The 22,653-nt window shown below is 50.0% G+C and overlaps 1 protein-coding gene and 1 long non-coding RNA gene across 2 annotated transcripts; both read right to left on the reverse strand.

Annotated features, from left to right (window-relative positions):
- Positions 1 to 11,695: 11,695 nt before the first annotated feature.
- On the reverse strand, positions 11,696 to 19,233 carry LOC146763166 (uncharacterized). The gene has a single exon (XM_085571101.1). The coding sequence runs from the start codon at positions 19,019 to 19,021 to the stop codon at positions 17,603 to 17,605; it is 1,419 nt and encodes a 472-aa protein (XP_085427227.1). The 5' UTR covers positions 19,022 to 19,233; the 3' UTR covers positions 11,696 to 17,602.
- Positions 11,696 to 19,957, reverse strand: LOC146763167 (uncharacterized). Its single transcript, XR_014952561.1, has 2 exons — positions 19,229 to 19,957; positions 11,696 to 14,302 (listed from the first exon to the last, which is right to left on the reverse strand). It is a non-coding gene; the product is annotated as an uncharacterized LOC146763167 (long non-coding RNA).
- Between the last annotated feature and the right edge of the window lie 2,696 nt (positions 19,958 to 22,653).

A 22,653-nucleotide genomic window follows, 5' to 3' on the forward strand; every position in this document is an offset into this window, starting at 1 on the left:
AAGGCACAGCCGGACGTTCGACTTTTCCTCGGCAGGGAGACCAAGCTTCCTAAGCCTAGTAGGAGTCATGCGAAGGGACTTGGCCCGAGTTCGAGTGTAATGCTCGGCAGAACGTTCGACCTTACCTCGGCAGAGAGACTAAGTTTCTTAAGCCGAGTAGGAGTCAGGCGAAGGGACTTGGCCGGGGTTCGAGTGTAAGGCTCAGCATAAAGTTCGAACTTACCTCGGCAGGGAGACTGAGTTTCCTAAGCCTAGTAGGAGACTCAGGCGAGGGGACTTGGCCAGGGTTCGAATGTAAGGCTCGGCAGGACGTTCGACCTTACCTCGGCAGGGAGACCAAGCTTCCTAAGCCTAGTAGGAGAGTCAGGCGAAGGGACTTGGCCGGAGCTCATGTGTAAGGCTCGGCAGGACGTTCGACATTACCTCGGCAGGGAGACCAAGCTTCCTAAGCCTAGTAGGAGAGTCAGGCAAAAGGACTTGGCCGAAGCTCGAGCGTAAGGCTCGGCAGGTCGTTCGACCTTACCTCGGCACGGAGACCAAGCTTCTTAAGCCTAGTAGGAGTCAGGCGGAGGGACTTGGCCCGAGTTCGAGTGTAAGGCTCGGCAGGACGTTCGGCCTTACCTCAGCAGGGAGACCAAGCTTCCTACGACGAGTAGGAGTCAGGCGAAGGGACTTGTCCGGGGTTCGAGTCTAAGGCTCGGCAGGATGTTCGACTCTACCTCGGCTGAGAGACTAAGCTTCCTAAGCCTAATAGGATAGGCAGGCGAGGGGACTTGGCCGGAATTTGATTGTAAATCTTGGCAGGACGTTCGACCTTACCTCAGCATGGAGACTAAGCTTCCTAAGCCTTGTAGGAGGGTCAGGCAAAAGGACTTGGCCGAAGCTCGAGCGTAAGGCTCGGCAGGTCGTTCGACCTTACCTCGGCACGGAGACCAGGCTTCTTAAGCCTAGTAGGAGTCAGGCGGAGGGACTTGGCCCGAGTTCGAGTGTAAGGCTCGGCAGGACGTTCGGCCTTACCTCAGCAGGGAGACCAAGCTTCCTACGACGAGTAGGAGTCAGGCGAAGGGACTTGTCCGGGGTTCGAGTCTAAGGCTCGGCAGGATGTTCGACTCTACCTCGGCTGGGAGACTAAGCTTCCTAAGCCTAATAGGATAGACAGGCGAGGGGACTTGGCCGGAATTTGAGTGTAAATCCTGGCAGGACGTTCGACCTTACCTCGGCAGGGAGACCAAGCTTACTAAGCCTAGTAGGAGTCACGCGAAGGGACTTGGCCCGAGTTCGAGTGTAAAGCTCAGCAGAATGTTCGACCTTACCTCGGCAGGGAGACCAAGCTTCCTAAGCCTAGTAGGAGAGTCAGGCGAAGGGACTTGGCCGGAGTTCGAGTGTAAAGCTCAGCAGACTGTACGACCTTACCTCGGCAGGGAGACCAAGCTTCCTAAGCCTAGTAGGAGTCAGGCGAAGGGACCTGGCCGGGGTTCGAGTGTAAGGCTCGGCAGGACAATCGGCCTTACCTCGGCAGGGAGACCGAGCTTCCTAAGCCTAGTAGGAGACTCAGGCGAAGGGACTTGGCCAGAGTTCGAATGTAAGGCCCGGCAGGACGTTTGACCTTATCTCGGCAGGGAGACCAAGCTTCCTAAGCCTAGTAGGAGAGTCAGGCAAAAGGACTCGGCCAAAGCTCATGTGTAAGGCTCACCCGGACGTTCGACCTTACCTCGGCAGGGAGACCAAGCTTCCTAAGCCTAGAAGGAGTCACGCGAAGGGACTTGGCCCGATTTCAAATGTAAGGTTCGGCAGAACGTTCGACCTTACCTTTGCAGGGAGACCAAGTTTCTTAAGCCGAGTAGGAGTCAGGCGAAGGGAATTGGCCAGGGTTCGAGTGTAAGGCTCGGCAGGACATTCGAACTTACCTCGGCAGGGAGATTGAGCTTCCTAAGCCTAGTAGGAGAGTCAGGCGAGGCGACTTGGTCGGAGTTCGAGTGTAAAGCCCGGCAGGATGTTCGACCTTACCTCGGCAGGGAGACCAAGCTTCCTAAGCCTAATAGGATAGTCAGGTGAGGGGACTTGGCCGGAGTTCGAGTGTAAGTCTTGGCAAGATGTTTGACCTTACCTTGGCAGGGAGACCAAGCTTATTAAGCCAAATAGGTGAGTCAGGCGGAGGGACTTGGCCAGGGTTCGAGTCGAAGGCTCGGCAGGATGTTCGACCTTACCTCGGCAGGGAGACTAAGCTTCCTAAGCCTAGTAGGGTACACAGGTGAGCAGACTTGGTCGGAGTTCGTGTGTAAAGCTCGGCAGGACGTTCGACCTTACCTCGGCAGGGAGACTAAGCTTCCTAAGCCTAATAGGATAGACAGGCGTGGGGACTTGTCCGGAGCTCATGTGTAAGGCTCGGCAGGACGTTCGACCTTACCTCGGCAGGGAGACCAAGCTTCCTAAGCCTAATAGGATAGTCAGGTGAGGGGACTTGGCCGGAGTTCGAGTGTAAGTCTTGGCAAGATGTTTGACCTTACCTTGGCAGGGAGACCAAGCTTCCTAAGCCAAATAGGTGAGTCAGGCGGAGGGACTTGGCCGGGGTTCGAGTCTAAGGCTCGGCAGGATGTTCGACCTTACCTCGGCAGGGAGACTAAGCTTCCTAAGCCTAGTAGGGTACACAGGCGAGCAGACTTGGTCGGAGTTCGAGTGTAAAGCTCGGCAGGACGTTCGACCTTACCTCGGCAGAGAGACCAAGCTTCCTAAGCCTAATAGGATAGACAGGCTTGGGGACTTGTCCGGAGCTCATGTGTAAGGCTCAGCAGGACGTTCGACCTTACCTCGGCATGGAGACCAAGTTTCTTAAGCCGAGTAGGAGTCAGGCAAAGGGACTTGGCCGGGGCTCGAGTGTAAGGCTCAGCATAACTTTCGAACTTATCTCGGCAGGGAGACTGATCTTCCTAAGCCTAGTAGGAGACTCAGGCGAGGGGACTTGGCCGGGGTTCGAGTGTAAGGCTCGGCAGGACTATTGACCTTACCTCGGCAGGGAGACCAAGCTTCCTAAGCCTAGTAGGAGAGTCAGGCAAGGGGACTTGGCCGGAGCTCATGTTTAAGGCTCGGCAGGACGTTTGACCTTACCTCGGCAGGGAGACCAAGCTTCCTAAGCCTAGTAGGAGTCACGCGAAGGGACTTGGCCCAAGTTCGAGTGTAAAGCTCAGCAGAGTGTTCGACCTTACCTCGGCAGGGAGACCAAGCTTCCTAAGCCGAGTAGGAGTCAGGCGAAGGGACCTGGCCGGGGTTCGAGTGTAAGGCTCGGCAGGACATTCGAACTTACCTCGGCAGGGAGACTGAGCTTCCTAAGCCTAGTAGGAGAGTCAGGCGCGGGGACTTGGTCGGAGTTCGAGTGTAAAGCTCGGCAGGATATTCGACCTTACCTCGGCAGGGAGACCAAGCTTCCTAAGCCTAATAGGATAGTCAGGTGAGGGGACTTGGCCGGAGTTCGAGTGTAAGTCTTGGCAAGATGTTTGACCTTACCTTGGCAGGGAGACCAAGCTTCCTAAGCCAAATAGGTGAGTCAGGCGGAGGGACTTGGCCGGGGTTCGAGTCTAAGGCTCGGCAGGATGTTCGACCTTACCTCGGCAGGGAGACTAAGCTTCCTAAGCCTAGTAGGGTACACAGGCGAGCAGACTTGGTCGGAGTTCGAGTGTAAAGCTCGGCAGGACGTTCGACCTTACCTCGGCAGGGAGACCAAGCCTCCTAAGCCTAATAGGATAGACAGGCGTGGGGACTTGTCCGGACCTCATGTGTAAGGCTCGGCAGGACGTTCGACCTTACCTCGGCAGGGAGACCAAGTTTCTTAAGCCGAGTAGGAATCAGGCGAAGGGACGTGGCCGGAGTTCGAGTGTAAGGCTCGGCAGGACGTTCGGCCTTACCTCGGCAGGGAGACCGAGCTTCCTAAGCCTAGTAGGAGAGTCAGGCGAAGGGACGTGGCCGGAGTTCGAGTGTAAGGCTCGGCAGGACGTTCAACCTTACCTCGGCTGGGAGACCAAGTTTCTTAAGCCGAGTAGGAGTCAGGCAAAGGGACTTGGCCGGAGCTCGAGTGTAAGGCTCAGCATAACGTTCGAACTTATCTCGGCAGGGAGACTGAGCTTCCTAAGCCTAGTAGGAGACTCAGGCGAGGGGACTTTGCCGGGGTTCGAGTGTAAGGCTCGGCAGGACTTTTGACCTTACCTCGGCAGGGAGACCAAGCTTCCTAAGCCTAGTAGGAGAGTCAGGCAAGGGGACTTGGCCGGAGCTCATGTTTAAGGCTCGGCAGGACATTTGACCTTACCTCGGCAGGGAGACCAAGCTTCCTAAGCCTAGTAGGAGTCACGCGAAGGGACTTGGACCGAGTTCGAGTGTAAAGCTCAGCAGAGTGTTCGACCTTACCTCGGCAGGGAGACGAAGCTTCCTAAGCCGAGTAGGAGTCAGGCGAAGGGACCTGGCCGGAGTTCGAGTGTAAGTCTCGGCAGGACGTTCGACCTTACCTCGGCAGGGAGACCGAGCTTCCTAAGCCTAGTAGGAGAGTCAGGCGAAGGGACTCGGCCAAAGCTCATGTGTAAGGCTCACCCGGACGTTCGACCTTACCTCGGCAGGGAGACCAAGCTTCCTAAGCCTAGAAGGAGTCACGCGAAGGGACTTGGCAGGAGCTCGAGTGTAAGGCTCGGCAGGACGTTCAACATTACCGCGGCTGGGAGACCAAGTTTCTTAAGCCGAGTAGGAGTCAGGCAAAGGGACTTGGCCGGGGCTCGAGTGTAAGGCTCAGCATAACGTTCGAACTTATCTCGGCAGGGAGACTGAGCTTCCTAAGCCTAGTAGGAGACTCAGGCGAGGGGACTTGGCCGGGGTTCGAGTGTAGGGCTCGGCAGGACTTTTGACCTTACCTCGGCAGGGAGACCAAGCTTCCTAAGCCTAGTAGGAGAGTCAGGCAAGGGGACTTGGCCGGAGCTCATGTTTAAGGCTCGGCAGGACGTTTGACCTTACCTCGGCAGGGAGACCAAGCTTCCTAAGCCTAGAAGGAGTCACGCGAAGGGACTTGGCCCGATTTCAAATGTAAGGCTCGGCAGAACGTTCGACCTTACCTCGGCAGGGAGACCAAGTTTCTTAAGCCGAGTAGGAGTCAGGCGAAGGGAATTGGCCAGGGTTCGAGTGTAAGGCTCGGCAGGACATTCGAACTTACCTCGGCAGGGAGACTGAGCTTCCTAAGCCTAGTAGGAGAGTCAGGCGAGGGGACTTGGTCGGAGTTCGAGTGTAAAGCTCGGCAGGATGTTCGACCTTACCTCGGCAGGGAGATCAAGCTTCCTAAGCCTAATAGGATAGTCAGGTGAGGGGACTTGGCCGGAATTCGAGTGTAAGTCTTGGCAAGATGTTTGACCTTACCTCAGCAGGGAGACCAAGCTTCCTAAGCCAAATAGGTGAGTCAGGCGGAGGGACTTGGCCGGGGTTCGAGTCTAAGGCTCGGCAGGATGTTCGACCTTACCTCGGCAGGGAGACTAAGCTTCCTAAGCCTAGTAGGGTACACAGGCGAGCAGACTTGGTCGGAGTTCGAGTGTAAAGCTCGGCAGGACGTTCCACCTTACCTCGGCAGGGAGACCAAGCTTCCTAAGCCTAATAGGATAGACAGGCGTGGGGACTTGTCCGGAGCTCATGTGTAAGGCTCGGCAGGACGTTCGACCTTACCTCGGCAGGGAGACCAAGTTTCTTAAGCCGAGTAGGAATCAGGCGAAGGGACTTGGCCGGGGCTCAAGTGTAAGGCTCAGCATAACGTTCGAACTTATCTCGGCAGGGAGACTGAGCTTCCTAAGCCTAGTAGGAGACTCAGGCGAGGGGACTTTGCCGGGGTTCGAGTGTAAGGCTCGGCAGGACTTTTGACCTTACCTCGGCAGGGAGACCAAGCTTCCTAAGCCTAGTAGGAGAGTCAGGCAAGGGGACTTGGCCGGAGCTCATGTTTAAGGCTCGGCAGGACATTTGACCTTACCTCGGCAGGGAGACCAAGCTTCCTAAGCCTAGAAGGAGTCACGCGAAGGGACTTGGCCTGAGTTCGAGTGTAAAGCTCAGCAGAGTGTTCGATCTTACCTCGGCAGGGAGACGAAGCTTCCTAAGCCTAGAAGGAGAGTCAGGCGAAGGGACTCAACGAAAGCTCATGTGTAAGGCTCACCCGGACGTTCGACCTTACCTCGGCAGGGAGACCAAGCTTCCTAAGCCTAGAAGGAGTCACGCGAAGGGACTTGGCCCGATTTCAAATGTAAGGCTCGGCAGAACGTTCGACCTTACCTCGGCAGGGAGACAAAGTTTCTTAAGCCGAGTAGGAGTCAGGCGAAGGGAATTGGCCAGGGTTCGAGTGTAAGGCTCGGCAGGACATTCGAACTTACCTCGGCAGGGAGACTGAGCTTTCTAAGCCTAGTAGGAGAGTCAGGCGAGGGGACTTGGTCGGAGTTCGAGTGTAAAGCTCGGCAGGACGTTCGACCTTACCTCGGCAGGGAGACCAAGCTTCCTAAGCCTAGTAGGAGAGTCAGGCAAGGGGACTTGGCCGGAGCTCATGTTTAAGCCTCGGCAGGACGTTCGACCTTACCTCGGCAGGGAGACCAAGCTTCCTAAGCCTAGAAGGAGTCACGCGAAGGGACTTGGCCCGATTTTAAATGTAAGGCTCAGCAGAACGTTCGACCTTACCTCGGAAGGGAGACCAAGTTTCTTAAGCCGATGTCTTGGTTAGACAAGACAGGAGTCTGTGAAAGAGGGCAAAGCCTCCTGTGCAATGGAGAACGGCAAACCCCCCTCCCTCTGAATTACGAGGATCTTTAAATTAAAAGGCTCTCAGGCAAAGATATGGGAGTGGGAGTAACAATTCTTTACTAGGAGAAAACTAGACAACAATTTAAAAAGGCAAATGCAATCGGTACAAACAAAACCAGTGAAAGAAAAAGTCTAGAACCTGAGGAATGCCAGTATCAGGTTTGCTGGGACAATTGCTTTCCCTTGCAATAGTTGATGAGTTGCAGCTGAAGTGGTGATCTTTAGAAGGGTATAATTTTCCTCTGAAGATCTGGTGGCAGTGGGGGCCGGTCTTCCTCTGCGCCGGGGTTGCCTCTGAGCTCCGCTGCCGTCGCCTCTGCGCGCGCCGGCTGCTTCGCTGCGAGTGCCGCCGAAGAGAGAGAGAGCGAGAGCTGCTTTTCTGGGAATCCCGCGAAGAGAGAGAGAGAGCTGCTTCTCTCGGAGTCCCGCGAAGAAGAGGGAGAGCTGCTTCTCTCAGAATCCCGCGAAGAGAGAGAGAGAGCTGCTTCTCTCGGAGTCCCGCGAAGAAGAGGGAGAGCTGCTTCTCCCCTCTGGGTGGGACCCCTCACGGTGTTACATTTTTTCAGCCCTTCATTGAATCAGTCAAAGGTGTATAAACAAACCATTGTCTCTGAGAGAGATAACAAAAAACCTGTCCAACCGGTTCGCCTTCGACAGATGGCAAATGGAATACAAGCTTATCTTACAACCCAGGACATTATCCACCCCTTATTCTATTTCCATCTGCACACCATGAAATCTTACACCCAGTTCTCTCTTAAGACCAAGTTTCCCTGTGGTACACAGCGGGTCTCCCCATCTTCCTGCATTACCCACCAAGTGTAACCAGGTCCTTGAGCAAAGACAATCCCACGAATGGGTTGGTCTTTGCCTGAGGTGGGATTAATCCAAACAGTTTTCCCTAAAATACCTTTCATATGTACTACAGGGACCTTATCTCCATCTACTGCGTGTAAGGGTTCTGACTGAGCAGGGCCAGCTCGATTGACAGACCCCCGGGTGTTGACCATCCAGGTTGCTTTTGCCAGGTTAATTTCCCAGTTTCTAAATGTTCCCCCACCGAGTGCCTTCAGGGTAGTCTTAAGGAGTCCGTTGCACCGTTCAACTTTGCCGGCAGCTGGAGCATGATAGGGAATATGATATATCCATTCAATACCATGTTCTCTGGCCCAGGTGTTGATAAGGCTGTTCTTGAAATGGGTGCCGTTGTCAGACTCAATTCTCTCAGGGGTGCCGTGTCTCCACAGGACTTGTTTTTCCAAGCCTAAGATGGTGTTCCGGGCAGTGGCATGAGGTACAGGGAAAGTCTCCAGCCATCCAGTGGTGGCTTCTACCATGGTCAGCACGTAGCGCTTGCCTTGGCGTGTCTGGGGCAGTGTGATGTAGTCAATCTGCCAGGCCTCCCCATACTTGTACTTGGACCACCGCCCACCATACCATAGGGGCTTCACTCTCTTGGCCTGTTTGATGGCAGCACACGTCTCACAGTCATGGATAACCTGGGAAACACTGTCCATGGTTAGATCCACCCCTCGGTCTCGTGCCCACTTGTAGGTGGCATCTCTGCCCTGATGACCTGAGGCATCATGAGCCCATCGAGCCAGGAACAACTCCCCCTTATGGTGCCAATCTAAGTCTATCTTTGACACCTCTATTTTTGCTGCCTGATCTACCTGCTCGTTGTTCCGGTGCTCCTCATTAGCCCGACTTTTGGGGACATGGGCATCTACATGACGGACTTTCACCGTCAGCTTTTCCACCCGAGAGGCAATGTCTTTCCATATATCAGCAGCCCAGATTGGCTTTCCTCTACGTTGCCAGTTGGCCTTCCTCCACCTTCCCAGCCAGCCCCACAGAGCATTGGCTACCATCCATGAATCAGTATAAAGGTAGAGCTTTGGCCACTTTTCCCTTTCAGCAATGTCCAGAGCCAGCTGAACGGCCTTGAGTTCAGCGAGTTGGCTCGATCCACCTTCTCCTTCGGTAGCTTGTGCAACTTGGCGTGTGGGGCTCCATACGGCTGCTTTCCACTTCCGGTTCATCCCTACGATGCGACAGGAACCGTCAGTGAAAAGAGCGTAGCAGGTCTCCTCTGCTGGTAGTTGGTTGTATGGTGGAGCTTCTTCAGCCCTTGCCACTTGTACCTGCTCCTCATCATCAGTGAGACCAAAGTTTTCACCTTCTGGCCAGTTCGTAATTATTTCCAAAATCCCAGGGCGATTCAGGTTTCCAATACGGGCGCGTTGAGTGATGAGGGCAATCCATTTGCTCCATGTGGCGTCAGTGGCATGGTGGGTAGTAGGAACCTTTCCTTTAAACATCCACCCCAGCACCGGTAGTCGGGGTGCCAGGAGGAGTTGTGTTTCTGTGCCAATTACTTCCGAGGCTGCTTGAACTCCTTCAAAGGCAGCCAAGATTTCCTTCTCTGTGGGAGTGTAGTTGGCTTCAGACCCTCTGTAACTTCGGCTCCAGAATCCCAGTGGTCGGCCTCGAGTCTCCCCAGGCACTTTCTGCCAAAGGCTCCAAGACAACCCATGGTTCCCGGCTGCAGAGTAGAGCACATTCTTGACCTCTGGTCCCGTTCTGACTGGGCCAAGGGCTACAGCATGAGCGATCTCCTGCTTGATCTGGGTGAAGGCTTGTTGCTGCTCAGGGCCCCAGTGGAAATCATTCTTCTTTCGGGTAACCAGATAAAGAGGGCTCACAATCTGGCTATACTCAGGAATGTGCATTCTCCAGAAACCTATGGCACCCAGGAAAGCTTGTGTTTCCTTTTTGCTGGTTGGTGGGGACATAGCTGTGATCTTGTTGATGACCTCAGTGGGAATCTGGCGCCGTCCATCTTGCCATTTCACTCCCAGGAACTGGATCTCTCGGGCAGGTCCCTTGACTTTGCTCTTCTTGATGGCAAAGCCAGCTTCTAGTAGTATCTGGATGATCCTCTCACCTTTCTCAAACACTTCTGCCGCTGTGCTCCCCCACACAATGATGTCATCAATGTATTGCAGGTGTTCTGGAGCCTCACCCTTTTCTAGTGCAGCCTGGATCAGTCCATGGCAGATGGTGGGGCTGTGTTTCCACCCCTGGGGCAGTCGGTTCCAGGTGTACTGCACGCCCCTCCAGGTGAAAGCAAACTGAGGCCTGCATTCTGCTGCCAGAGGAATGGAGAAAAACGCATTAGCAATATCAATGGTGGCATACCACTTTGCTGCCTTGGACTCCAGCTCGTACTGGAGTTCCAGCATATTCGGTACAGCAGCGCTCAGCGGTGGAGTCACTTCATTTAAGCCACGATAGTCCACAGTCAATCTCCATTCTTTGTCAGATTTGCGCACAGGCCAGATGGGGCTGTTGAAGGGTGAGTGGGTTTTGCTGACCACCCCTTGGCTCTCCAGCTCCCGAATCATTTTGTGGATGGGGATCACGGCATCTCGATCCGTCCGATACTGCCGGCGGTGCACTGTCGAGGTCGCAATTGGCACGCGTTGTTCTTCCACCCTTAGGAGTCCTACTGCAGAGGGGTTTTCTGACAGTCCAGGCAAGGTGTTCAATTGCTTAATGTCTTCTGCCTCTACAGCGGCTATTCCAAAAGCCCACCTGAGTCCCTTTGGGTCTTTGTAATATCCGTTCTGGAGGAAGTCTATGCCTAGGATACACGGAGCATCTGGGCCAGTCACTATAGGGTGTTTCTTCCACTCCTTCCCAGTCAGGCTCACCTCAGCTTCCACCAGAGTCAATTGTTGTGATCCCCCTGTCACACCAGCAATGGAAACAGGCTCTGCCCCCACATGTCCCGATGGTATCAGAGTACACTGTGCACCAGTATCAACTAAAGCATCATATTTTTGTGGCTCTGATGTGCCAGGCCATCGGATCCACACTGTCCAGAAGATCCGGTTTTCCCGTGCCTCTCCCTGGCTAGAGACAGGGCCCCTCTAACACTGGTTATCATTCCTTCCCTGGGCATACATACTGTTATAAACGAGCACAATAGGCTGTTAAATCCAATTAAAAGGATTTATTAATAGCAGAAAGCAAAAGCAAACCAGCGCGCGCTGGGCGGCAGTTGGTTCAACTACCGCGCCTAGCTCCCCGTTTCCCCCCCACTTATTGGGTTGTCTCTTCCGGGTGTGTGACGCTCTGGTGACGCTCCAGTGTCTCTTCTGCGCAGGCGCACCCTGTTGTTAGGTGGTCGTTCTCTGCCTCTTGATGGCGCCAGTGGTCTTCTTTAAGGCTGTCTCTGCGACCTGGAAATTCCCTCAAAAACAAGAAATGTTATCTCGAGGCACGTTTACATGTTTTGCCAAGTCTGTAACGGAACTATCCTTGAAACATATCTATTTGCTTAGGTGTTTGGGTGTCTAGTAGCAGCCTTTTCAAAACAGTTCTAACTCCCTAAAAACTTCGTAACGAAGTCAACCTTGAAAGATAGTCACTGGAATGCATGAGATAGACACTGGAATGCCTGACAAGATGAGAACATGTTCAGACAAGTACAGGCTCTAATTAAAACTCTATTCTGTGAATATGAGAGACTCTATATGAACAAAAAGGCCTTATTTTCCTAACAATATCCCCCCTTTTTATTTTAACCTTCTTTTTGTTCATTAAAGCGTTCTAACTCTTTCTTGCTTAACTCTAAATACTCTTCAGTCTCTACTTCGCTAAGTGGCTCATACTTTGGCTTTACTATCATTAAATGTGCAGCTTCTAACCTATTTTTCACTAGGGTAATAAGTTTGCTAAGGATACATGGTCCAAAAGTAAGTATTAGAATTAGTAAAATTACTGGTCCCGCAAGGGTGGATAATAGAGTGGTCAGCCAGGGAGAATATGTAAACCAGGATTCATACCAACTTTTCTGGGATTCTCTTTCTCTTTTTCGTTGTTCTATTTGTTTGCGTAACTCAGCCATCGTGTCTTTTACAATACCTGTGTGGTCTACATAAGCGCAACATTCTTCTTGTAAAGCAACACATAGTCCCCCTTGCTGTAAGAACAACAAATCTAATCCCCTTCGGTTTTGGAGGACTACCTCAGAAAGGGATTTTACTGATTTAACTAGTTCACTTATGGCTTTATCTATTCTACTTAGATCTTCATCTACAGATGTGCGCAGAGCTTTCATACCTTGGGTTTGACTTACTAGGGAAGCGACCCCTGTTCCGACTCCCGCTCCCCCTATGCTGAGCAAGATTGCTACCGTTAGTGCTGTAAGTGGTTCTCTCTTAACTAAGTAGTGTTCAGGGGTTTGTTGATGTTCTAACACGTATTCTTTTGGGTGGTATACGATTCTGGGGATTATTAGAACTTGAATGCAGAAGTCTGAATTATTAAAGGCTTTTACCGATAGGCAGGGTGTAACTCCAAGTTGTTGACATACCCATTTAGTATTGACTGCTGGCATAAGCCAATCAAAAGGTTTGTCTGTTCTGTTAATGCTTATTGTTGTGTTGCAGAGGTGTCGCATATCTGCAGGAATTTTTCCTACGCATCTTCCTTGCCCACTAACTTGGGACAAGGTAATGCCTGGAACATTATCTCCTTCTTTTTTCCAGAGACACTCCTTTGGATTTGTACCATTTATTTCCCTTGCTTCGGATGTAATCCCAATAGCTTCATAAAAGGGTGGATTTATCATATAGCAAAGCCAACATCCTTTAGTTAGGTTAGGATGAGTATGATTTAGAACCCCAAAAGTAGCTTGCATGATTTTCCATAAAGTTGTATACCTCTGCACTAATAACTGAGGTTCTTGATTACCTTTGTCTATAACATTATCTCTGGCTTTATTACTTTCTTTTAAGTCATTGCTTATTATTGGATTTGGGCCTATAGGGCTAGGGTCGTGCGGTGCTACTTCTTTTTTTATTTGAATCAGATTTCCCGGATCATGTCCTTCTATCCAATGCCTAACTCCCCATGTTTTGCCTATTAACCACCCAGAATCGCTTGGTTGAGTGATATTTAGGTAAAGAAAGGTGCAGTTCCCAAGTAAGTTTTTCCCAGTCCAAGGCCACTCTCGTGGTCGTTTACATCCTACTGGTCCATGTCCTACCTTTAAGTATTTATCTAATCCCCCACCCGGAGCCCACGCTGATGCTATTGTTTCACAGCCCCAATAGGCACAGTAATAATGTTTGGGGTAATTACAGTATTGCTTCCCTGGGTTTGAAGCAGGGCACATATAGAAGCTTGTTAAGTTTAACAGTCGCCCGCATTTTAAATTCCGAGTTAAATCACAGATTCCAACTTTGAAGCTCGGTGCTCCAGGTCCCGTTATTGTTTGTAAAATATGACGGGTATCGTGATCTTCCCATCTGCTTAAGGTCCATTTAAAGGGTTCATGTGAGTTAGCTGTAGCACTCTGAAGGGGAAACCATACAAACATAAAAACCCATAGGATTGAGTGATACGCACTGCAGGGGAGGATGTTACTTATCATGCTCAGTTTTACATTCCCATTTTCCCTCATTCCGTTGTCACCACTCTCATACTCATGATGATTTACGTTCTCTTTCAAGGTTTGGGAGGGCCCCTCATCCCCACTATCTACCTCTCTGTCTCGCCTGTCAACTTGGTTGCTACAAGTTACAGGGCAAGCCATCTTCCCGACAGCAGAGATATTCTTCAGGGGTGGGATCGTTCCCTCTCTCCCACTTTGATCTCCGGGAGATCCAATTTTTTGTATTCAACTGTGGAGTGTCGCACCTGAGTTTTTTAACTAATTTGCGACACTTAACCTGGACTATATCCGTGAGAAACGGACCCAGGGGCTCGTTGGAATGGTAACAGTGGAATTCAGGGTTGATTCCCTTTACGAAAACCTCCCACCACTCAGGGGATCCTTTAGTCAATTCCCGAGTGGCAACCTTGTAATTTAGTACTTCAGATGTCAGTTTGCGCTGCTCCAGCCAGCAGCGTTGACATACACTTTTTGGAGCTCTCCCCTTTCTGCAGTGAGCCCACCACAATCCTTTACAGATTTTGCAGGAAAAACAGGCAAAAGGGTAACAACGACAATCTAACCAACTACACCTTACTCTAATACTTTGATGTTCAGCGTGGCCCTCCCCTTCCCAAGGTCTCTGTTCTTTTTCAAGTCGGATGAACCGATAGAAGGGCTGCTGGGCTGAATCCTCTAGACGTTTACAGTATCCTGGAGGTTTTGTTTCTCCAACTAGTTGTACTTGCAGTTCCCAGTTATCTCCAACCCAAATGTCTTTAGAGCTGATAGAGCTCATGAAAATTATTTGTAAGTTCTCTTTACTGTTAGCTTTAAATCCCCCGGCTTCCCGTCAATTTTCCAGCTCGCTTCTTTGGAAGCTGTATGAAATCGAGTTGGATCCACTGGCCCCTTTATTCTGCTAGCATGAGTCCATCCCTTCTCTGCTGTACGGACTGCGGAGTCAGTGGTGATTAAAACCAGGTATGGTCCGTCCCACTTTGGGGTGATCGAATCTTCCTTCCAGCTCCGGATGAGGACCCAGTCGCCGGGTTGTACCTGGTGTAACACAAGATCTAGGGGTGGTCTTTGGGCCCACATCCCTTTTTCCCATAACTGTTTTTTATATTTCATTAAAATGGTTAAGTATTTATTAATACTTTGATCAGTAATATTAGGATTGGTTTGAACTTTTTCTAGGGAATAGGGCATCCCATATAGCATTTCAAATGGGGATAGTCCTACATCAGCTCGTGGCTGAGTTCGAACATTTAATAATGCCAACGGCAAACATTTTACCCAGGATAATTTAGTTTCTAGTGTTAATTTGGTGAGTTGTTTCTTAATTTCCCCATTCATTCTTTCTACCCTTCCCGAACTCTGTGGATGCCAGGGAGTATGTTGTTCCCATTTTGTGCCCAGAGCTTCTGCTAGCATCTGTGTTATTTTTGAAGTGAAATGGGGGCCTTTATCAGAGTCTATCGTTTCTGGGACCCCATATCTAGGTATTATTTCTTCCAGCAAGGCTTTTGTTACCGTCCGAGCTGTTTCTCTGGCAGTGGGGATTGCTTCTACATAATGTGTTAAATGGTCCACTATAACTAAAAGATATTTTAGTCTCCCTATCTTGGGGAGCTCAGTAAAGTCTACTTGTAAATTTGAAAAGGGCCTCTTTGCCACTGGCCTCCCACCCAGGGGTAGCTTCCTTAGGTTTCTTCTGTTTACTCGTAGACAGGTTGGACAGCTTCTAGTAATCCCTTTCGCTAAGTCATGTAGGCCCACTGTCATATAATGGGTGGCAAAGTGATCCACCAGTCCTTGAGCGCCCCAGTGTGTTCTCTGGTGTAATTTACTGAGCATCCGCTGGGCTATGGCTCTAGGTAAAACCTCCCTCCCATCCTTTAACAGCCATTTCCCTGATTCCTCTTTTATTCCCAATTTTGTAAGCTTCTCTTGTTCTTCCCTTGTAAATATAAGCTTATCCTGGGTAGTAGACCCAGGGTTCTTTGGGGTATCTACAAGGTCCTTCCTAATTCCCTCACTTAAGGTTAATGTCTTGATAATTGCAGCTTTCTTTGCCTCATAGTCTGCCGCATTGTTACCCCTACTCCGGTAATCCATTCCCCGTTGATGCCCTTTTAAATGGACCACTGCTATCCTAGTAGGGCCTCTCAAGGCCCTCAGGAGGGCTATTATTAGTTTCTGATGGATTAAGTCCTTTCCCTGTGAATTTACGAGGCCTCTCTCTTCCCATAATTTTCCAAAAGTGTGCACCACCCCGTATCCATATTTAGAATCTGTATAGATGGTCCCCTCTTTTCCTTTTAATAGTTCCAAGGCTCTTAGGATAGCGTATATCTCGCAGGCTTGGGCTGACCATGTTTTGTCTAGGGGTCCAGATTCGATTACTTTTAAATCAGCCCCCCCCACTATGGCATATCCTGATCTCCTTTGCCCCTCAACTACTCTGGATGACCCATCAACAAACAATTTTTCTCCAGTCTCTAATTCTTCTTCCTCCAGGTCAGGTCTAATTTTGGTTTGTTCTTCTATAGTAATTACACAGTCATGTATTAGTGATTCAGTTTCGGGCTCTCCGAAGAGGAAGGAGGCTGGATTTTGTAATGAGGTGGTTTCTAAAGTGAAATTAGGGGTTTCTAATAGAATCCCTTCATATTTTAGGAGCCTGGCATCAGAGATCCATTTGTCTGCTTTTTGTTGCATTACACTCCGTATGTTATGTGGAGTTAATACCTTCAGAGTGGCATTAAAGGTGATCTTCCTTGCTTCTTCTACTAACTCCGCACAGCCTGCAATTATTTGTAAACAGCCCGGCCATCCCCTGCTTACAGGGTCTAAGATTTTAGACAGATATGCAATAGGTTTCTTTTTCCCCGCCCAGTCCTGGGTAAGTACTCCATAAGTTACTCCATCTGCGATATTAACAAATAAAAAGAAGGGCCTCTTTAAATCTGGGAGGCTTAGGACTGGAGCATGGACCAGAGTTTCTTTTAATTCTTGGAATTTAGATTTTTCCTCCTCTGTCCACTTGAGGTGCCCGTCTTGGGTAAGTTTTTGATACAAAAATCTTGCCTTCCCACTATAGTTCTCAATCCACTGCCTACAATATCCTGTAAGTCCTAATACCTGACGAATTTGCCGTTTACTTTGCGGTAGGGGCAGAGATAGGATTGCTTGTACTCTATCTGGATCAATTCTCTTTTCTCCCTTTTTCAAATAATGTCCCAGGTACCTAACTTCTTCTTCTACAAATTGTAGTTTTGCTTTAGAGACTTTTAATCCTTTTAGTCCCAGGAAATTCAATAGTTTAATACTTTCCTTCCGGACTTTGTCTTCTTCTTTACCTGCTATTAACAAATCATCCACATACTGAACTAGCTTTACCTCTGGGTCTGTTTTATAGTCTTGCAAAATTTGTTCCAGGGCTTGCCCGAATAAATTAGGTGATTCCGTAAAGCCTTGTGGAAGTACCGCCCACCTGAGTTGCTGTCGCCTCCCCGTGTCAGGGTCCTCCCATTCAAAGGCAAAATAATCTCGGCTGGATTCGTCCAGAGGGCAAGCCCAAAAGGCATCCTTCAGGTCTATTACACTATACCACTCATTTTCAGGTCCCAGTTTGCTTAAAAGAGTATAGGGATTCGCCACTACTGGGAATCGGGCCACGGTTCGCTTATTAATTTCCCTAAGGTCGTGCACCAGCCGATAGGATCCGTCTGCCTTTTTTACCGGGAGTATAGGGGTGTTAAAAGGCGACATGCAAGGCTCTAGCAGTCCTTGGTTTAACAGCCTTTCAACCTCAGGTTTTAACCCTCTCCTCCCTTCTAGTGAAATTGGATACTGTTTTATTCTTACCGGGATTTCAGGATTTCTGATTTTCACTGTAAATGGGGTTATATTTAATTTGCCCACAGTCCCTGGATTATACCACACTTCGGGGTTTATTTTCTCTTCATCTTCTAAACGGAGGGAACAAAGTCTGATCTTTAATTCCTTCTCTACCACTTCAATTTGAACTCCCAATTCAACAATCAGGTCTCTCCCTAACAAATTGTAATCCGCTTCAGGAACTAATAGGAAGTCACCCAACCCCACTTTAGTTCCCGATTCCACCACCACCCCTTTGATAATTTGTACTTCAAAAGGTTCCCCCTTAGCTCCTATTACCGTGGCTGTCTGTTTTGACAAATTACAGCCCTGAGGCAGAAATTGAATAGTAGATCTTTCTGCCCCTGTATCGACCAGGAAATCTATTTCCTGGCCTTGGGGACCCACCTTCAATTTTATCAAGGGCTCTTTCTGATGTTTCTTGGTCCCCATAAAATAGAGCCCCTGACTCCCCTATTCGATTTTGAACTCCTCCTCGTCCCTTAGCCTCCTCCTGCACTCCCTCTTGAAATGCCCCTTCTTACCGCAATAATAGCATACCCTTTCTCCTACCTTTCCCTTGTCACCCCCCCCTTTCCGAGTAACTCTCTTTTGTTCTTCCTCTACCCGCCTGCTTTCCCTCACTGCAGCAACCATCATTTTCACCTGTCTTTTCTGACTTTCATCCTCTCTGCGGACATAAACCTTCTGCGCCTCTCGCAATAATTCTGCTAAATCCCTGTCCTGCCAATCATCCATTTTCTGTATCTTTCTCCTGATATCATCCCAAGATTTCGAGACAAACTGGACTTTGAGAATTGCCTGTCCCATTGGGTTATTCGGGTCTAATCCCGAGTACAGCTGGAAACTTTTCCTTAACCTCTCTAACCATTCAGTGGGGGTTTCATCCTTCTTTTGTCGGTCGTTAAATGCTTTATTTATATTCTGGCCCCTAGGAACGGACTCTCTTATGCCATCAATTAATATGGTCCGAAAGTCCCGCATGTTAGCTCTATGAGCCTCATCCTGGTTATCCCAGTTAGGATTCTGCAGAGGCCATTTGGTATCGGCCCGCTGCTGGGCATGTGCGGGTTGGGCATCCCAGGCTCGCATTCCAGCAACTCTTATCATGTTCCTTTCCTCGGCCGTGAATAAAATGTTAAGTATAGCTTGTAATTCCTCCCAGGTGTATATATTAGGACCTAGGAATTGATCCACCCGCTCTGCCACGCCCAAGGGGTCTTCTAGCAAATTTCCCATCTCCTTCTTAAAGTCTCTAACATCCCCCGAACTTAAGGGCACCGAAATAAATCCAATCCCCGGCTCTGGTCCCCCCATCGGCATTTCCCTTAAGGGAAATAGTTTGCCTTGCGTCTTACTTCGGGTAAGAGGACCACGCGAGCCTGAGGGTTGATCAGAGTCTGAGTCTGATTCTTCCCCATCCGATTGTGGAGGAGGAGGGGGTGCATTTGGTGCAGGGGGAATGTAGGGCGGGGGTGCAATGATTACTTCTTCCGCTCGCCCCTTCTTTTTCTTTCTCCCTGAAGCCTCCGAGAGTTTAAACACGAGCACCTCCGGCTTTTCTATCCAGACTTGGGCATAGGCACTCTCCTCAAGGTTAGAAGGTTGCTTAGCGTGTACCCAACCATTCAACAGTTGCTTTACCCAGTCCTCTGAGGATCCAAAGACGGGCCAAAACACTCCTTTAGAAATCTCTTGTCCTCCCCATACTTCTATGCAATAGTGTATCATCTTTGCCTTATCCTTTCCAGGTGCCCCTGGAAAGTGCTCCCAATTTGTTAGCATAAACCCTAAGGGACTCTCCTTAGGAATTGGGGGAAGTTTTACCCCCACCGGGGAGGGGGATTTATCCTTGCTTCCCCCCTGCCCCATGTCCTCCGGAGTACCTTCAGTCACTCACGACAGCACAATCGCTTCCCCTGGTTCGTGGCCCAGGCCCTCGCGGGCTCTGGAAAACGCACTACTGAGGGTCCACACTCGCTTGGAGAATCCGGCTGCCAGTCCTCCTCTCACACACACACACACTCGCCGTACTCCGGGATCCCGAACCCCGCCCGAACGGATCCCCTTTATACTCACGCGTCCTGCGTCTTCTCTTCGTCCGGACTTTGTGCACAAAAATTACGGGGTACCCTGGGCCCGCTTCCCTTTCTTTGCTTTCGCTCTCTAGGCTTTTAGGTTCGTCGGTCGGGATGAGGGTAAAAACCCCGGTCTGAGTCCGCTCAAGGGAGCGGAATCGTGGCGCCCCTCTCAGAGAGAGGTTCCCCAGATCCCGATCCGAGTCACGGCACCAAATTGTTATAAACGAGCACAATAGGCTGTTAAATCCAATTAAAAGGATTTATTAATAGCAGAAAGCAAAAGCAAACCAGCGCGCGCTGGGCGGCAGTTGGTTCAACTACCGCGCCTAGCTCCCCGTTTCCCCCCCACTTATTGGGTTGTCTCTTCCGGGTGTGTGACGCTCTGGTGACGCTCCAGTGTCTCTTCTGCGCAGGCGCACCCTGTTGTTAGGTGGTCGTTCTCTGCCTCTTGATGGCGCCAGTGGTCTTCTTTAAGGCTGTCTCTGCGACCTGGAAATTCCCTCAAAAACAAGAAATGTTATCTCGAGGCACGTTTACATGTTTTGCCAAGTCTGTAACGGAACTATCCTTGAAACATATCTATTTGCTTAGGTGTTTGGGTGTCTAGTAGCAGCCTTTTCAAAACAGTTCTAACTCCCTAAAAACTTCGTAACGAAGTCAACCTTGAAAGATAGTCACTGGAATGCATGAGATAGACACTGGAATGCCTGACAAGATGAGAACATGTTCAGACAAGTACAGGCTCTAATTAAAACTCTATTCTGTGAATATGAGAGACTCTATATGAACAAAAAGGCCTTATTTTCCTAACACATACTAGAGGTCCCTTCAAGGGGGTCTGACAGATCGTACCCACAAGCTTGGTCACGGGAGGTTGAGGCTACCTTCACTTTGGTGGAACTCCCCCGGTTAGAGTTTCCCTCCTTGAGTTGACGGACCCGTGCTGCCAGGACAGAAGTGGGTTTCCCATCCCACCTCCCCATGTCTTCCCCATGGTCATGCAGGAAGAACCACAGATTAGCCCTTGGGGTGTACCCTCTCTCTCTAGCTGGGGATTGTTGGGTGCTGATTCTGGGGCCTGTGACTCTCACGGGTGCTGTATTAACCTTCCTTATCTCCTCCCTCATCTCCTCTTTAAACTCCTTAATCACAGCTGAGATATGAGCCTGCATTGGGCCATTAATCATACTCTCATAATTCCTAAGTTTGTTGGCAACAGAACCTATTGTCTCCCGGTGGGTGTCAGCATTGATCGTTGCAATGAAGGTGGCGTATTGAGATGGCCCAAGATTTGCCAGACTCCACAGCATTTGTCCCGTACACCTGACCTTGTCAGGGTCATTATTGTGTCGTCCATCCCTCCCAAAGAGTACCTCCAATACTGCCACTTCTCTCAGCTGTTGGATCCCTTCCTCGAGGGTCTTCCAGCGCATTCTATGATGGTGCTCTTGCATTCTCTCTCTGTGGATAAACCTCTCCCTGACACTCATTAAGAGCCGCTCCCAGAGAGAAAGGGACCCTGGTTCCCTTACAAAAACCTGATTTATACCCGAGTCCTGGGTCAAGGGTCCCAAGTTCCTTGCCTCACCACCGTCCAGCTGCACGCCTGTACCCATAAGATCCCAAACCCGGAGTAGCCAGGTAGCATAAGCCTCACGCCCTCGTCGCACAATGTCTTTATGCAGATTGCGAAGACTTTCGTACGTCAGGGACTCGGTGATGATAGCAATCTCTGGCTCCCCTGTGGGTTGTGAGGTTCCTCCATTCCTGTCCCTATCTGCAGGGTGCTCTGCTTTCACCTTAGACTTCCTTGTTTCTACCGGGGCCACTGCTGCTGACCGTGACTGCCCTTGTGGTTCAGCTGGAACCTGGACAGTTGTAACATTAGTGGGTTCCACAGCTGTACTATTAGACTGTCCCTCCTCAAGGCAAAGGGCCGGTTTCTCACCAGCTGGGGAAATGCACTCCTTCAGCATCTCTCGTATCTCCTTAACCAGAACCCTCACCCAATCTGGGCGGTTCATTTCTGAGGTGGGCTGTGGGGCAGGGTCAGGCTCTGGAGCAGCAGCATCTCGAGTCTGTGGTGTAGGTGTGAGGGTAGTTATCCAGGTTAATCTTCCCTTATCTCTGAATGCTAAATATAACAGGACTATCAGCAACACCACCCATTGTATGGTATCATTAGCACTTATAAAGGATCTTAACCCTTTGAGAACTGGTGGAACAGACCCAAAAAGATGGTTAAAAGGTTGAGAGAAAGTTTGCCCAGGTGCTATTTCCTCGCAGTAGGTACCGTTATTAAAGTAACCCCAAAAACATACAGTTAACGTGTGATAGCTATGAATCCATGTACCTGCCTTCCAGAGGAAATTAAAGATCCATGAATTCCTCACCCAATTAACCCAGAAGCCAAACTTGATAACAGACACCGTAGCCTTAGTCATAGGACCCATTTTTAGATAAGGGTCTGCAAATGGGAAAAGTATAGCTACGATCACATGCCACCCAAACCAAGGTAAACTAGACCACATGGTGATGCTGAAGATGTTTTTATACACAACAAAACCAAATTACTTAAGAACTGTTAATCCTTTTTCCCTCTCAATGCCCTCGGGCCCCACGTTGGGCGCCAAATTCTGTCTTGGTTAGACAAGACAGGAGTCTGTGAAAGAGGGCAAAGCCTCCTGTGCAATGGAGAACGGCAAACCCCCCTCCCTCTGAATTACGAGGATCTTTAAATTAAAAGGCTCTCAGGCAAAGATATGGGAGTGGGAGTAACAATTCTTTACTAGGAGAAAACTAGACAACAATTTAAAAAGGCAAATGCAATCGGTACAAACAAAACCAGTGAAAGAAAAAGTCTAGAACCTGAGGAATGCCAGTATCAGGTTTGCTGGGACAATTGCTTTCCCTTGCAATAGTTGATGAGTTGCAGCTGAAGTGGTGATCTTTAGAAGGGTATAATTTTCCTCTGAAGATCTGGTGGCAGTGGGGGCCGGTCTTCCTCTGCGCCGGGGTTGCCTCTGAGCTCCGCTGCCGTCGCCTCTGCGCGCGTCGGCTGCTTCGATGCGAGTGCCGCCGAAGAGAGAGAGAGCGAGAGCTGCTTTTCTGGGAATCCCGCGAAGAGAGAGAGAGAGCTGCTTCTCTCGGAGTCCCGCGAAGAAGAGGGAGAGCTGCTTCTCTCAGAATCCCGCGAAGAGAGAGAGAGAGCTGCTTCTCTCGGAGTCCCGCGAAGAAGAGGGAGAGCTGCTTCTCCCCTCTGGGTGGGACCCCTCACGGTGTTACATTTTTTCAGCCCTTCATTGAATCAGTCAAAGGTGTATAAACAAACCATTGTCTCTGAGAGAGATAACAAAAAACCTGTCCAACCGGTTCGCCTTCGACAGATGGCAAATGGAATACAAGCTTATCTTACAACCCAGG

The sequence above is a fragment of the Lonchura striata genome, chromosome W, assembly GCF_050655825.1.
Source record: "Lonchura striata isolate lonStrDom1 chromosome W, ASM5065582v1, whole genome shotgun sequence".
Classification (NCBI taxonomy): domain Eukaryota; kingdom Metazoa; phylum Chordata; class Aves; order Passeriformes; family Estrildidae; genus Lonchura; species Lonchura striata.